Here is a 16,346-nt window from a genome sequence, read left to right on the forward strand (position 1 = left end):
AACCAGTAAGTGAAAGTTTGATATGAGACAGAATATTAACATAGTCTTTAAGTATTTCACCAAAAGATACTCACTTATTACAGAAGAGATAAGAGTAACTTTACAGTGGAAAAACCAGGCAGGTGTCTCCTTAACCAAGTGATCCAAGTTAACAAACAGGCATCATGTGCCTCCAGATATGATGTACTGAGAAAACAAAATTACTTTCTTGTCGTTTTCCTACCCATAATAAAGCAAGTCTAATCATGAAAAAATACCAAATAAACTCAATCATGAAGAAACATTAGATAAACTCAGTTAAAGGAGTAATTTTCTAAAATATAATAATGAGTCTCATATAGATATAAAATAAACATGTGTGAAAGATTTTATTTATCTCATTAATTAATGATAAAACCAGTAATATAACCAGTTGGAAGGAGAATCCAAAGTACCACTCACATACAGTCAAATAAGGAATGTTGAAATGAATTTACAAATAGACACCAAAACTGGCAAAACTGGTAAGGAGCAACAATTTACTGTATTCCACCAGACACAATTTGTAATTTCCATGGACAAGAAGCATTTGCATTGCTATTGGTTTTCTATGACACACTGAGCTATAAAAGAGCTGGAATATAATGAAAGGCTCAGAGTCACACAGAAATCAGATCACCTGGAAGATAGGCACGCCAGGCGACTCCTGGTTCTCCTTAGAGATACCCAGTCATCTCTTGGTCCATTTCAAAGTTTTTCACAAGTTCTTCCTGCAACTCAAATTGAGGGATATTCTATAAAATAACTGGTCATGAAGTACAAGGCTAGAAACTGTCTCTCTCTCTCTCTCTCTCCCCTCCACCCACACCCACACCCACACCCACACACACACAAGATTAAGAAAAAACAACAACTAAATGCAACATGTGTCCTAGATTGAATCCTGACCAAAAAAAAAAAAAAAAATATATATATATATATATATATATATATATATATATATATATATATATACATGTATATATGTGTGTGTATATATATATATATTTGCTGTAAAACATTAGTGACATAATTGGTGGTACTTGAGGTCTGTCAATTAAATAATGTATCAATGTAAATTTCCTGATTTTCATCATTATATACTGATTATGTTAGAAAATGTCCTTGTTTCTGGGAAACGCAGTTCAGTATTTAAAGAGGCATCATGTCTTCAACTTAATCTCAAATTGTCCAGGAAAACATATATAACAGAGAAAATGGGAGAGGGGAGAAAAGAAAGGGGAGGAGGGAGGGAGAGGGGAGAGGGAGAGAGAGAACAACAAATAAGAAAAAAATGTTATTAGCTTGGTGCAAAGGTAATTGTGGTTTAAAAGGTTAAAAATAATTGCAAAAACCACAATTACTTTTGCACCAACCGATAACATTTGGGGAATCTGAGAGAAGAGTATACAGTAATTTTTACTATAACTGACTTCTGTATGTCTGAAATTATTTCAAAATAAAGTTTTAAAAAATTAGTGATGCTTTACTAAGTACTCTATTTAGAAAGAAGATTAATAATAGTCCTTGGCCTCTAGAAGGAATACAAAAGTCTGGCAGAAGAGAAAGACAGTTAAGCTAGAAAGTACACTACAGAGTGACAATAGAGTGATAAGCTAGACAAATCCAGTCCTTTGGGAGAACAGAGAAAAGCTATTCAGCCCCTACTGTGGGAGAACATGGATGGTAAGATAAATCCAGAAGGGGAAGAATAAGTTAGGGAAGTCTTCCCAAACAGGCAACACTTGAATGAATTGTAAAGGATAACGTCAGACAAGTGGGGTGGGGTGATACATTCGAGGCAAATGGAATGAAAAGCCCCAGCATGCTGCATCCAGAGAATTACAATTAGGGTTTTAAATACATCAGCAGAGAAAAGCAGGAGAGGAGGCTGGTAAGAGTCAAGCCCAGATGGTAAAGGCCCTCAAAGTTGAAGAACCTGGCATTTAACACACAGGCAATGGATGTGAACAGATGTTTAAAAACAGAGTGATATCGTCAAATTCGCACTTGAAAAAGCTCACGGGGAAGTGCCTGAAAGATGGGTCATAGGAAGGCAAGGGAGAAACAAAGAAATTGACTAAGAGGCTATAGCAATAAACCTGCAGAGAAATGCTGAGGTACAACAAGGTGGAGATAGACAAGGGTGAAAACTAAATCTATATTAAGTCAGATCCACAGGAACCGGTAACCAATTAGATGTGGGAAAGAGCAAGAAGTTTTCTGGCTTAACATAACTCCACTAGCCTCAACAGGGGCTAATGTTATTTCTACTTGTGATAATTACATACAGACAAAATTCAAGTTCTGCTGAACATGAATTATTATTGATTTGCTTTTATAAACACTGCAAACACAAACAAGATGAAGTACTAACAGCAGTGTTAGAATAAGTCTCCTAAAATGTGTTTTAATAAAATGATTTTGAGTTATTAAACTTTGCATTATTTCCCCAGACTCCCTCAGGAAGGCAGCCTATTCATGCCTTAATGTAACTGCTCCTTTATCAAGAGGTTTACCACACAACACTCCTGCCTTTGAAATTCAAATGCACAGAGGCTATCAAAGGAAACAAGGAAAATGCTTTTCACTAAGAATAGAAAGATCTCATGTGTACGGTGTTTTTCTAAACTTCATACCTAATCCTCTAATAATGAAGCAATATGGCCATAATTGGGGGAGTTGCTGTACTTTTACCACTCTGGGCTCATCACCAGCCCATCTCTTAAAATGTAGCCACTTAACGTATGCTCCCAAAAAGAGTACACTGAGATTTTTCAATATGAAAATAAGAGCACCTACAGAGATCATATTGTTAAAGGCAGAATTGGCCAAAATATCACCACACAAATTGCTAACTCTGATGCTCTGAATGCTTTTGATTTTTTGTTTGTTTTTCAACAGCAGTTTTAGTAACAGAACTTGAGAAACAAAATTATGATTCTAGTGAATGAAATGGTTTTTACTATAAGGACTGATTCTCGGAGGACCCTAGGGTGACCAAATGGCTAACTGCAGAGAAGAAATTAAAATTTCAGGAGACAAGACATGTATTCTTTGTTTGCCCTTATGACCTGAGACAAGTCTCCTATCCTGTCTGTGCTTCTGTTTCCCCATCAATATCAGGATACCCAGCCATGGCATTACAGAAAATATGAGTTTTTAATACTAATTTAAGAATAATTGGTTGTGAATATGTATTTTTATGGGGAAGAGGATCAGAATAGGCCACTCCAAAATATGCTATTTGGCATGAGGATTATTTTGAGCTGAAAGCAATTAAGAAACAGCAGACACAGGAGGAGCTCTCTATTCTCCCTCTATCCATCTAAAAGCAGGACATAAACTTCCTTTTGTGAAGTTGTCTCCCCTCTCCCATTCCAAGAGATGACTCTTACCCCTGAAGACCTCACTGACTTGAGTCTGCATAAACAAACCTTACTAAAATAACCCTATCTTCTATTAGTTTCCCCCATATAGTCACCTGCCCACAACTTACCATCCTAGAAACCCAAACCCCTCCCCTTGTCTAGTCACTTCTCACAATTTATCATCCTTTGTTAAAATGGTATTTAAGCTCCCAGACCTAACCACTTCTTTGAGTTTTCACTTCTTTTCTGTGAAGCCCCCATATGCCTGTGAAATAAACCTTTTCTCCTGTTACTCTATCTTTTTTCAGTTCAATTCACAGGCCCCAGCTACTAAACCTAAGAGGGTAGAGGAAAAGTTTTTCCTCCTTTACAATGGTTAATTTATATGACTTATTCTATCCCTCACTTTCCTCAGCTACAAATTGAGGATAACAATAGAAGTCACTGCAAAGGTTTGTTTTGAAGATTTTATAAGCATGCAATAATTATTAGTTATTCTTATAACAGTTACATTTGAGAATTTAATATATGTTAAAAATGGCATTTCAAAGTATGGATAATTGCTATTGGGGGAGGAGGGAGAATTTTAATCCCTATTTTGCTCTTTCCATCACAATAAATTCCTCCTAGATCAGAAATTCAAATGTAAAAAATGAAACAATAATTACATTAGAGCTCTTGGAAAATAAAATCATGATGGTGAAAATAAAAATAGTAGATGGGCTGAATAATAGAATGAAGAGTTGAAGAACAAATTAGTGAGCAAGAAGATAAAGCTGAGGGAAAGTAGAAATTAAAGCCAAAATTACAATTATTTAGAAAGTAACAAAAATGAAGTATTTTTATACCAAAACTTATGAGCTACAACTATAATCATACTCAGAGAAAATTGTCTAGCCTTCAATGAATATAAGAAAACAAGAAATAATAAAAATTAATTAAGTATGCATATATCACAAGAAGCTAGCAAAAAAATAATAAAGAAATTAGAATAAATAAATTAAAAGGTAAAAGGAGAATTTAATGAACTAGGGGAAAAAATAGCAGACCTGGCCAAAAAAAATTGTAAACAGGTTCTTTGATTAAAAACAATAAAATAGAAAAAACTTTTCTGAGTGTCATCATATAAAATCAGCATTAGAAATAAGAGATAACTACTTCAAAAGAGATATAAAAAAAGTTTTTAATCTACACAAAAGAAGTGATTTTTTTAGGAAAACACAAATTTCTAAAAATTGACAGAAGATAAATAGAAAAACAGAAAAAAACAAAATGTAGTCAGAAATAATCCCCTTAATAAGGCCAAGACAATGCTGTGTTAGTCCTTGCAAGACCTTGAAGAAAGATGATCCTCTGCTTTTATAAACCATTCTAACAATAGAAGCTGTAGAAAGCATTCGCATCTCATTTTGGGAGGCCAGTATAACCCAGATGCTAAAACTTAAGAAAAGCCCCGAAAAGCAACTATAGGCTACTCTCACTTGCGAAGATAGAAAATCTGTAAATAAAATACTGCTAAATTTAATCCAACATACATTATTTTATAATATATGTGACCAACAAAGTTTATTCCAGAAATATAAAAATACTACCAGAAAATTTGTTGGTTAAATCCACTATTCCAACAGAATAAATGATTCTCTCAAGGTATGAAAAAAAATTATAAAATGTACTGGCCAGAAGGAAATGCCCTTACTTTAATAAAGGCTATTTACCAGAAACAGCAAACATCATATTTGATAACAAAATGTTAGAAACATTCCCATTAAAAATCAGAATCAAGACAAGGTACTATCATTCAACACTATACTACGCTGCATAAAATACAAAATGTCTACACAACAAAAGACATCATAAAGTTAAAGGACAAGTGCTAGACTGAGAACAATAGTATATAATATATATAAAACAGCAAATGGTTTATATCCAAAAGTCTATACATTCATACCAAAAAAATTTATATATATGTGTGTGTGTGTGTGTGTGTGTGTGTGTGTGTGTGTGTGTGTGTATAAATGGAGCTCCTGAAAACTAACAAGACATAGATAATCTAATAACATCATTTTTGCAGGGCCATTTGGCAGAAACTATCAAAATTTCAAATCTTGGTTATCTTTGGTCCTGATTCCACTTCACATGAATGAGTTTAAAGGCACAGTCACAAAAATGCTCAAAGATAAATGTACAAAAATGTTTACTATACCATTGTTTGTAGGAGTGAAAAATCAGAAAGTTAAATGTATACTGTTAACAGTTGAATGGTTAAATAAAGAATGGTATTCATACTATGAAACACTCTCAACCCTTACAAACAGTGAAGTAAATCTGAATGGAGTGATATGCCAAAATTTCTAAGAAATATTGGTAAGTGAAAATAAGTGGCAGAAAAACAAAATATGATTCTATTTACATGAATATAATACTATTTTTATGAAAAAAATGGTATCAATGATATTATAGGATACAATGATATTATAAAAATAAAACGATATTACAAGGATACAAACCAAATGGATAACTTCTGAGAAGGAAATAATTGGCAGCACAGGATAAGAATCAGAGATTACAGTGAGGAAAGGAACTGTGGGGTTTCCAGGCTTTACTGAATATATTTCTATAATAATCCAAATCTTTCCTATTAAGAATACTTTTATACAGCACCATTATTCATAAGCCAAAAAGTGGAAGCAACCCAAATGTCCATCAATTGATGAATGGATAAATAAAATATAGTATATCCACAACATGGAATATTATTTAACCATAAAAAGGAATGACATACTGATACTTTGTTACAACATGGATGAACCTGGAAATTTTTATATTAAATGAAAGAAGACAATCACAAAAACTACATATCATATGATAAACTGAAAGTGCATTAGTGATTGATAAGGACCGGGGTGGGAAAGGAGGTGATAGCTTAAGGGATACATGGTTCTTTCAGGGGTGATGAAAATGTTCTAATTTAAGATTATGATAATAGTTGCGCAATCCTGTGAGTATATTAAAAACCATTTCATTGTAAAAGTTAAACAGGTGAATTATTTGGTATATGAATTATATATGTCAATAAAACTTACAAAAAATAATAATCCAACAATTTAAAATTTAAGTCCAAAGAGAAGGAAAAGAGAAAAGACCACTGCTAAGAAAGCGAGAACAATGGAATGTGGTATACAGAAAGCATGCAAGGTTGGGATAAAGGAAAAAAATATTAGAGCTTGTACTTGATGGTTATATAAAAAGAATAAAAAGAGAAATTAAATTTACTAAAATGTATAATGTGGTTGATTAATGTCTTTACTCAGAGGATCATGTGTCCTGTGAAGCTGAAGAGGCATCCTGAAGGAAGAACAGGAATTTCACAAGAAGATAATCTGACCTTAGTGTTCTCATGCATTTTATTTTTCCTTTCAGCATACGACAACAGATGACCAGCTACCTGGATTTATAGCTACACTGTCTATATTTGATTGAACTCACCCCTGCTAAAACGAGTAAGTGTCTGAAACATTACCTGAAGCTAATAATCATATTGCATGCACAAGTGAAAAGCAAGAAAATGGCAGGACGCAAATTTATTTGACTATTCTGATCTCGTCTGTGGCTAGCACAGAACAATAAATATTTGTTACATGAATGAATACTGTAAAAGTCATAAAAAGGCAAGAAACTCTAAGGAAATTTTAGTACATGTTACCACCATTCCCCTCCTCCGCAGGGTAAGTATAGAAAAATTGAGCATTATGATTAAAATCGTATAAAATGGAAACACAGAAGAAATGTATACACAGATATGTTTTATGTAAAAGACTAAACTACAAGGTGCCAGATTATTTTCATGTTACAAATTCCTCATGAATCTTATTTGAAGCATGTCTTTAACAAAGTGTACTAACTCGCTCAAATACATAAGGACAACAGTGCTGTGCAAGGACCTCCAGAGAATATATTAACATCCAGAGACAAGTGGACTCAAGTAATCTAAAAGCGGCACTGGTCTCCATAATCAAAAATTATGTTTCTTTCTGGTAACTAAAAACCCACTGTTTGCCCGCTTAAGGGTGAAAAAAGCATTTGCAAGTTTCAACAAGTTATATTGTCAACTGTCACGTGACAACCATACCAGGAAGTGGGGAGAGCTTGAGGACTTAACATGAGAGAAAAAAGTTAACAGGGAAAAAAGTAAAAATTAGAAAACAGCAAAGGGGGAGAGAAGTCAACATTAGGAAAATTGTAGGGCTAAAACTGTAACAGGTTAGAGACTTCATTCTATTAGATTTGAGTCCTATTTCAGAATAAGGTAATTTCTACAAAGTATCTGCAGATGTCCTCAAATGAAAAGAGGTATCATTAAGCTTTTAGTTATTCTGTAGGGAGGTACTGGAAGCAGATGAATTTCCAAAGTGACAATTCATAGATTCTATGATTTGCTTAAAAGGATGCAAAGACCAAGGGTTTTTTTGTTTTGTTTTGGATTTGGTTTTTTGTTTGTTTTGCGTGTTTGATTGTTTTCAACAGACTATTTTAGAAAGGGGACTAAAAAGCACTATCAGCTAGCTGGCAGGCAAGACAGAGAAGGGGTTCAAACTTAATTTGGGTATTTCTGCTAAAGCCCTGCAGAAGAGTGTACCAGTCTCAACAAGAAAGGGAAAAGAAGGATCTAAATGGATGAAGCAAAACACGCATTCCTGGTAGGAGCCAAGGTGAAAGTGCAGCGTGGTCTTCCTCGCAAGCCCAGCAATGCTGCCTTATAAAATCCCTAGTATTCTGTCAGCTCCCGGAGGCAAAAGGAGCGCCTCAGGGAAGAGCCAAAAGCCCTGGACACCATCAGCACCTAGCCAACGCAGGCGATCCCAAACCGCGGAATCTCCTCTTCCCCACCTGGGATGTTCTGCCACCTGGACTCGACATGAGGCAGGGCCTTCCGTAGCCATATTTCGCTAGATGCTTCTTTCTTCTGCAGTTTCAACTGGCGAAGCAAAGCTCCCGACAATCATAAGACATCTGCCGCAGGAGCCCTTTCTTCCGGGCGACACCGGCACACACCCCCCGCCCCCCTGCGGAAATCCTGCTGCTTAGCTGAGGTGGCGGCTTCCAGTCCGCCCCGCCTATGGCTCCTCCTCCCTGGGCTCGGCGTTCGGGGCCCTCCCAGCAGCTGTCAGGTACAGACCCAGGGCTCGCTGAAGCCCCAGCGCCCAGCGCCAGCTAAACTAAAGAGATTTTCTTTCTGCGCCCTGGGGATAAGTCCGAGTAGAGTTACATGCTGGCGCCTCAGGTTGCTTTTCTTGTTTTTAAGTTAGGGGTTTTTTTTTTTCTTTAATAACCAGCAACTACTCCCCCAAAAACACTAAAATGTTTGGTTATTGCCTCTTATATGGATTATTTCAAAATCAGGCAGTATAAAATTGATGCAGTACTTGATTTAAACATATTCGCATTTATTCCAGAATAGAGGCATTGGTGGGCCTTTCTAGAATACAATTAACAGTGAAAAGAAGAAAATACGCCTTTAAAACTGCAAGAGCCCTCAGCACCCAGTTCAACCCCTTCTTTTCTCAGTCACCTAGAGAAATCTCAGATGCCCTAATATCAAGAAACACCATCCTCACCCCATCACTCTACCATAGTACTGTTTTCCTTCCTTCAGAAGTTCTCACAAGTTCTGCATGTTTATTTTCTTATCTATGTATTGTCTGTCGCACCACTTCCATCACTACTACCACTACAAGATAAGCAACTTGACGGTAGGAACTATGTATCCCCAGCACCCAGGTTAGTAGCTGGCAGGTTGGTTTTTAATCAATATGTTAAGATGAACTGAATGAACGACTGATAGGTGAAGTGACTTGCCTAAGGTCACACTGCTAACTGGTAGCAAAACTTGAATTAAATTCCACGTCTGAGGAGAGAGAGAAAATGTGAGAAGATATTTTAAATCGGAATGTGGCTGAATTGTTGGTACTAACTGGCACATCACAGATTTGGACTGAGTCTACCTGGAAACTAGATTAAGGGTATTTTTGCGATATTTATGGTTATGGTTGCTGCTGTTTTCTACTAATGTAAGGTAGACTAGGCACTTGAGAAAGAAAATGAAATCACTCACAGAAAATAAAGTAAGTCATGTTTTCCTATTTGACTATCATATTCACACATATCTCCTCTTCTCTAGCTGCTCAGATCTTGGGAAGCCACCTGGCATCAGACAGGAGAGATGAACTGGCAGCGGAATATATAGAAGATATATCAAACACCCCACAATAAATTAGCATATATATTGAGTCCCTACTGTATGTGCAGCTCTGCTCAAGCTTGCTTTTTCTTATTTAAGTCCCTTCTAATATTTAACCAGTTGACATTGCACGCTTGGCTGATACAAACCACAAAGGCTAAGCATGCATCGGAGCTAGAGGCTTCCCAAGGCTATTGGAAAGCTCAAAGCTCTGAACAGAAATCAAACACTGGTCCAAAAAGAAGATGAAAAACAGGTTCTCCTTCCTCTCCCTTCCATTACTGGAATTGTACATGTTTATCTCCTTTCCATACTGATCTCGCCTATGATTTCTTAAATGTTTGAAAATAAAAACAAATAAATAAATTCCAAGTCTATTAACTCTCTAGTGCACTTTTACCTCAGAATCCTGAGACTAAACCCAAGCAAAGCCAGTTAGCAATACACCTATCCCAAGGTTTCCAAGTTGAGGAAATTTGGGCCACCATGACCAACACACTAGGGACAGTACCATAACCTAGGGAGATTCAATAAATTGCCACTCCAGAATTTGTATATATGTACATTAGGGAAGGGGAAATGGGCCATGAGGGCTAATGTGTGAATTGCTAATATCACAGTGCAGCTAAAGGTTGCAGCTGCACTGTAAATGTAACTTGTCACTGTAAATGTAACTTGTCACTGTAAATGTAACTTGTCACTGTAAATGTAACTTGTCACTGTAAATGTAACACCATGGAAACAAAGTTATTCCGGTCTCAGGACTACTTTCTATTATTTCAGTCCCTCCTTATCACTTACAAATGAGGTGATTTTATCTTTTTTTGGAACCCCAATAAATCCCAATATGATGTTTATCGTGGTTCATTCTTGAGTAAGGGGAGGCATCATTACCACTTCTGTAAATAGGTTTGAATGGGGAGAGAACCTAACAAGAAAAAAATTGTAGGAATATTGTTTGAAATATCAGTAAATATGGAAAAATAAGGACTTTTTATTCAGCTACGTTTCTAATATATCCTTTTATGATCATTGAAAAATAATTAAATTTTGAAGTTTTGCAAATATTGTTTTTTCAATAGTCCCAAACAAACTCATTTTATACAGTATTTTTAAATAAACACAATGACTATAGAAACTCTGTTTCATAAAAAATATTTCTTATTGAATGTGTATTTGATGACCAAATATTAACTTCCTAAATGAAACCTGATGGCAAAGTATTAGTTTGGATCTTGGATACATTCCTATTGCAGGCTCAATAACACTGATAGATTGAAAAGCACCCTAGTAAGCAACAAGCAAAACTCCCTGTTTTGAAACGATTGGTCCAAAGTGGAAAGAATGATGAAACAATGGAGCTGGAATTAAAGCCCAGTTCTCTAGACTCCTAGTCCATCCTATTTCTGAATGTGTGTGACCTTTGATGAGACCCCAGTGAAGTGTGCTTAAAAACAAATTATTGAAATAATTAGTAACTTTTGTCCCAAAATTAAAATGTATATATTATGATTTTTGTAAAACATTGTTCATAAAATAACTTGTTCTCGGGGGTGACCAGAGCTCAGTTGGTTAGAGCATAATGTTCATAACACCAGGGTTGCCGATTCAATCCTTGTATCCAGTGTGACCAGTGTGAGCTGTGCCCTCCACCACTAGATTGAAACAACTACTTGACTTGGAGCTGATGGATCCTGGAAAAACACACTTAAAAAATAAATATAAGTTTTTAAAAAAATAACTGTTCTCAAACTACTAAATAACCCCAAATAGAAACCAAAAAACAAAACTTACATTACTTTCTTATACTATCTTCCCTATGCCAGGCCTCTTGCTAAGTAAGCACTTTATATTATCATCCCTTTAAATCTTCCCAACAATCTTAAGAAGTTGAAAAGTATTGTTTGATTGTCAATTTTAAGATATTGCTTTGGTCCTTATTGGACATATCTGATAGTGAAAACATTTAATGTCTCAATTTTACAGTATTTTTATTTTCACAAATATTGGACCTCTTCTCAGTTCTTTATTTTTTGCATATGGTCACACTTGTAATAAGGTTTAAAGTCTAAATTATAAACTAACATACTAGTGTTTCATGATAGATTCTTAAACAGAAACCTAATGTTTCTCCTCAAAGGATATTTGTTTCTGTTCAGATAAAAGTGTTGTAGCAAACAAAACAAGCACCAAAATGAAACAAAACAAAAACATGATCCAAATTCTAAGTAAAAGCATGGGTGTTAGAGTCACACAGACCTGAGTAACTCCTACATATACATTAGGTCTCTACTTAAAAATCACTTCCTCCAGGAAATTCTCCCCGTTCCTTGTCCCCACCTCTACCTTCAAAACTAAGTCTCTATCACCTCAGGGATGATGTAGATGCCTGATCACAGCACTGTACACCTGACACTGAAGCTGAACAGTAATGAAGGTCAACTACAATTTTACATATATATTTACAAGAAGTGGAGTACAGCATTAGGAATAGAGACAGTGGAAATGTAAGGGCTGCGTGCGACGTCAGAGGTATAGTGCATGAGGGGAGGGGGGTTGTCACTGTGTGAGGATATAAATGATAAATGTCTAACTCTTGCATTGTTTTGTACACCTGAAACCAATTAAAAAAAAACACATACACACAAAAAAAAACTAAGTCTCTAAGACCATAGATCATTTATCTGAAATAACATTATTTCTGTGGTTTAGTCTGTACAATTTCTGAAAAATATTTCCTGCCTTGATTTATAATAGAAAAAAAAGTATTGTTCACAATTGGGAGACTCTACTTCAGCAATCTATTTTGGGTATTTTCACATTATGGTAAAATATTATACTTCTTTAATGTCTTGTTTATAATGTTCCTTATTCATCTGTATATAGAATATATATATATATAAATATATATGTATATATACATATATATACACACATATATATATGACACATATAATCATTTAAGTAAGAGCAAAAGATAAACTCATGACTCAGAGAACTATATATTTACGTAGTTAAATATAGTATGCTAATCTTTTATATATCAATGCAACAGAAACAGAAATTGTGCAAAAAAGCTTTAACAGAATATAGGTTGTTTTGCAGAGTGATAAACAACAGCTAAGCCTCTAAACACCCCCTTGCGCCCAGCATAGCAACGACCCCACCAGCACTGTTACTACTTGTGTGTTTTCTGGTCCATCTAGGCCAGAGCCTTGCTACTCAGTGTGGTCCTCAGACCAGCAACAGTAGCATCACTTAGGAACTGATCAGAAATGTACGATCCTGGGCCCAAACCCACTGAATCAGGTTCTGAAATACAAACCAAATATGCCATTTTAAATTTTCTATAATTCGTTTTTAAATGAGTAGAAAGAAATAAGTGAAATTAATTTTAATAATATATTTTACCCAATATATCCAAAATATCATTTTAACATGTAATCAATATAAAAAAATTATTCAGATATTTTACTTTTTCATAGGAACTCTCCAAAATCCAGTGTACATTTTACACTGACAGCACATCTCCATTCCAACCAGAAAGCTGTGGCTGCTGTATTGGACAGTACATATCTAGACTCTGGCTCAAGGTCTGTCAGGCATTCAGAAAATGTTTAATGAACGAATACATTAATGAACCTGGCTTAGAGTGACCCAACCACTTACTAACTTGGTGACCCTGGACAAGTCTGAATTTTCTCCTCCATAAAAGAGAGCTAAAAATATCAACTTCACAGAGTTGTTATAAAGAGTCTACAACCACCCAACCTACCCTGCAATCATTCTCTATCCCCTAAGTCTGGTTTGCTGTGTTTATGGCTATCTTATATTGCATTCATTATTTATTGATGTTTGTATTTATTATGTCTCCACCACTAGAATTTACATTTTATGTTTTACCCATTGTTTTATCATTCATTTAATAAATGTTCATAAGGTGCTACTATGTTCTAAGCATTATTCTAAGCATTAGGATACATCAATAAACATAAATAAAAAGTTCTGTTATTGGTAAATTGCAATTTCACTAAATAAATGAATTGATTCTAAAAACTGGCACAAACTCTGCATATAGTACACATTCCACAAATAAAAATGTTTGCTCTGATGACCAAAAATTTAGATTAACTTGATTTTGAAATTAGAAGTTTGCATTTCAAGCTTAAAGTATACATTAGACTGGCCAAATTGCAGATAAATTGACCAAATTTAAAACTGTATGTTTTTTTTTTTTCCTTTTATTTTCTTGACCCAGAAACTAAATGTAGTACCAAGAATGTTCAAACTTGAAAATACTTTCATCTTATTTTGTCATAACCATCCAATGTTGCCCACTTCAATAAATAGTTACAACTATTATTTTAAGAATTTTCTTTCTTTCTTCTCTTTTTGGAGGGAGGGGGAATACATATGTAAGGGGTCTCATGGGACTGTCATAATTCAAGAATTTATTTTTCTAGAAAAACAATTGGGATCAATTGTTGTAGAATGTCAAAACAACCTATAACATCTAAGCATGTTGCATTCTATAGAGAAAAGGGTTTTTTAAATTTTTTGATTCTCAGATAAATCCATAAAAGTAAATCTAAGCCATAATGCAGCAGAAATAGTACTAATAACTCTACCAGAATCCAGAACCCTGAGGTCTCAAACTAAGTCCTTAATTGGGGATGGAAATGAGGGTGGGTCAGTAGATTGGGGTAGAGAAAAGATAGGTACAGATTCTAAAAAATAGGCAGAAGCTGGAGGAAATGGGGGGGGGGGCTGATTTAAAATGAATCAAAACGGGGGAAAGTTGTCTCTGGAACCTGAAGCAGTCTGTTAAATAGCAGAAGTCTGACGATCTCCAAGATGGAAAGGAAGTTGCATGGGGAATAGCAGAGGGCAGCTGCAGCGTTCCCAAGCACAAATTGTTCTTGTCAATGGTTAGCTGAGGACTGTCTCTGCTGCTTTAGCTCACAGGAGAATTGAGGGAGGATTAATGCAAAACAAACTAACAGAACTTATAGATTTAATTAAAAATAAGAAAGGTAACTTTGGAATTACAGTACAGTATAATTGCGTCAACCCCTAGCTTTGCCTCCACACTATACATCATTTAATTTCACAAAACTAGGGAAGTTTGGTCACCATTTTGGGTGAGAATAAAAACAAGTGGGCATGAGAGACACCAAAAATGGCAAATAACAATAATACTGCTAAAATTGTGTAACTGCATTTTTATAAGAGGCATTTTACAAGGTCAAAGTCAATGTAAGGGATGAAAACTCCTAGCATGCCTAATTTGCATACTCCTCCTATGGCAATTTTAGAGATGAAAGATGTAACTGCAGTTTAGAGCATGCTGAAGGGTTATTATGAGTAGTTTGATTCAGTTAAAGATGACACATTTATTGAACACTTTGTAAGCACTATCCATTTACATACATCATTTTATTTACTCTGAAGAGACTGAGGCAGATTAAAAGGAGGACTAACCAGGCGAGGACATCAATCTTGGTGGAAATGTATGAGATCGTGCAAACTGCATTTATCAGAACTCCTCTCGAGAAGCAGTGGGTATTAAATGTAGGTAGAAATAACATTTTGATAAACCACTTAGGTTGGTTGGTAAATCAAGGGATATGTACCAATAACCAGTTAGTCACCAGTTTGCCTTTGAAAAAGAAAATTCTTTCCCTGAGTGAAGGAAGAAGATGAATTACCAGTGGGCAAAAAGGAAACTTCTGCAGTGACAAATATATTCATTATTTTGGTTGTGGTGATAGTTTCACAGGTATACACATATACTAAAATTCATCAAATTGTGTACATTCATTAAGTATGTGTAGTTTAATGTACCTCAATAAAGCTGCTAAATTATACCTCAACAAAGCTTTTCTGTAAAATGTTTTTTTTTTAAATATAGGATCCACATTCTGCAAGGACTCCATGTCAAATAAATGCACCATTAAAATAAAAATTTGTCTATTGTTTATCATTTAATAAAATTGATGTCAGGAAAAACATAACATCATATTGCACAAAGTATTCAGCCTAGGCTATGTGAATGAGGTGACATTTAACTGAAATATTAAATACAGAAAAGATTTTGATGTGTAGAGATATAAGGGCATTCTCTGCACAGGAAGATTAATTAACATGTTTATTTATTCAACAAACATTCATTGCACTTGTGTACCTAAGCAGTGTGCTAAGCACTGTGAAGACCTTTTTAATTTCTCTTAGCGAATTTCCAGACTTGAATTTGTAAATTTGGAGATGGCCAAAGACATTATGCTCAAAATATAGCTATATTTTTCCTAATGTTCCTAGAATTATTACTTAAATAATTATTTCCCCATCATAGGAGTAATTACATTAAAAAGCAGCAAATTATATAAATTCAGTGTAAATCAACATGCAGTTTTATATATGTGATTAGTACACACATGGTTAATAATTTCAAAATTGCCCTATTGACTGAAAAGCAAAACTAAGTAGCTCTGATTACTCTGAGCAAATGAATCTCTTGACCACCTTTTGAAGAGAATCCAAAAGGATTCTCTTTTGAAGAATTATGGATTTCAGGTAGAGTAACCATGTGACTTATTGTCCAAACTTCTGAGAGTGACGGATGCTAATAATTATTCTCAGACAACAGTACTAAACCAGGGCTGTCCCAGGCAAACTGGAATGTATAGTCATCCCAGTCATAGGGAGATTTTGTTTTAAGG

General features: G+C 35.0%; 1 protein-coding gene across 5 annotated transcripts in view; it reads right to left on the reverse strand.

Annotated features, from left to right (window-relative positions):
- GALK2 (galactokinase 2) overlaps positions 1–16,346 on the reverse strand; it is a 127,129-nt gene that overhangs the window by 109,347 nt on the left and 1,436 nt on the right. The window contains exons 1-3 of one of the 5 annotated variants that reach the window (XM_074327767.1): positions 8,277–8,443; positions 659–749; positions 75–186 (exon numbers count right to left, since the gene is read on the reverse strand). The exons of 1 other annotated variant lie outside the window; for it this stretch is intronic. Coding sequence is in view for 1 of the 4 variants with exons in the window: in XM_019730674.2 (XP_019586233.2) it covers positions 8,277–8,329 (53 nt within the window). In the remaining 3 variants the exon portion in view is untranslated. Of the gene's footprint in view, positions 1–74; positions 187–658; positions 750–8,276; positions 8,497–16,346 lie in introns of those variants that run through there. 3 more of the 5 variants (XM_074327765.1, XM_074327766.1, XM_019730674.2) reach the window with 3 other exon arrangements.

The sequence above is a fragment of the Rhinolophus sinicus genome, linkage group LG03, assembly GCF_036562045.2.
Source record: "Rhinolophus sinicus isolate RSC01 linkage group LG03, ASM3656204v1, whole genome shotgun sequence".
NCBI classification, from domain to species: Eukaryota; Metazoa; Chordata; class Mammalia; order Chiroptera; family Rhinolophidae; genus Rhinolophus; species Rhinolophus sinicus.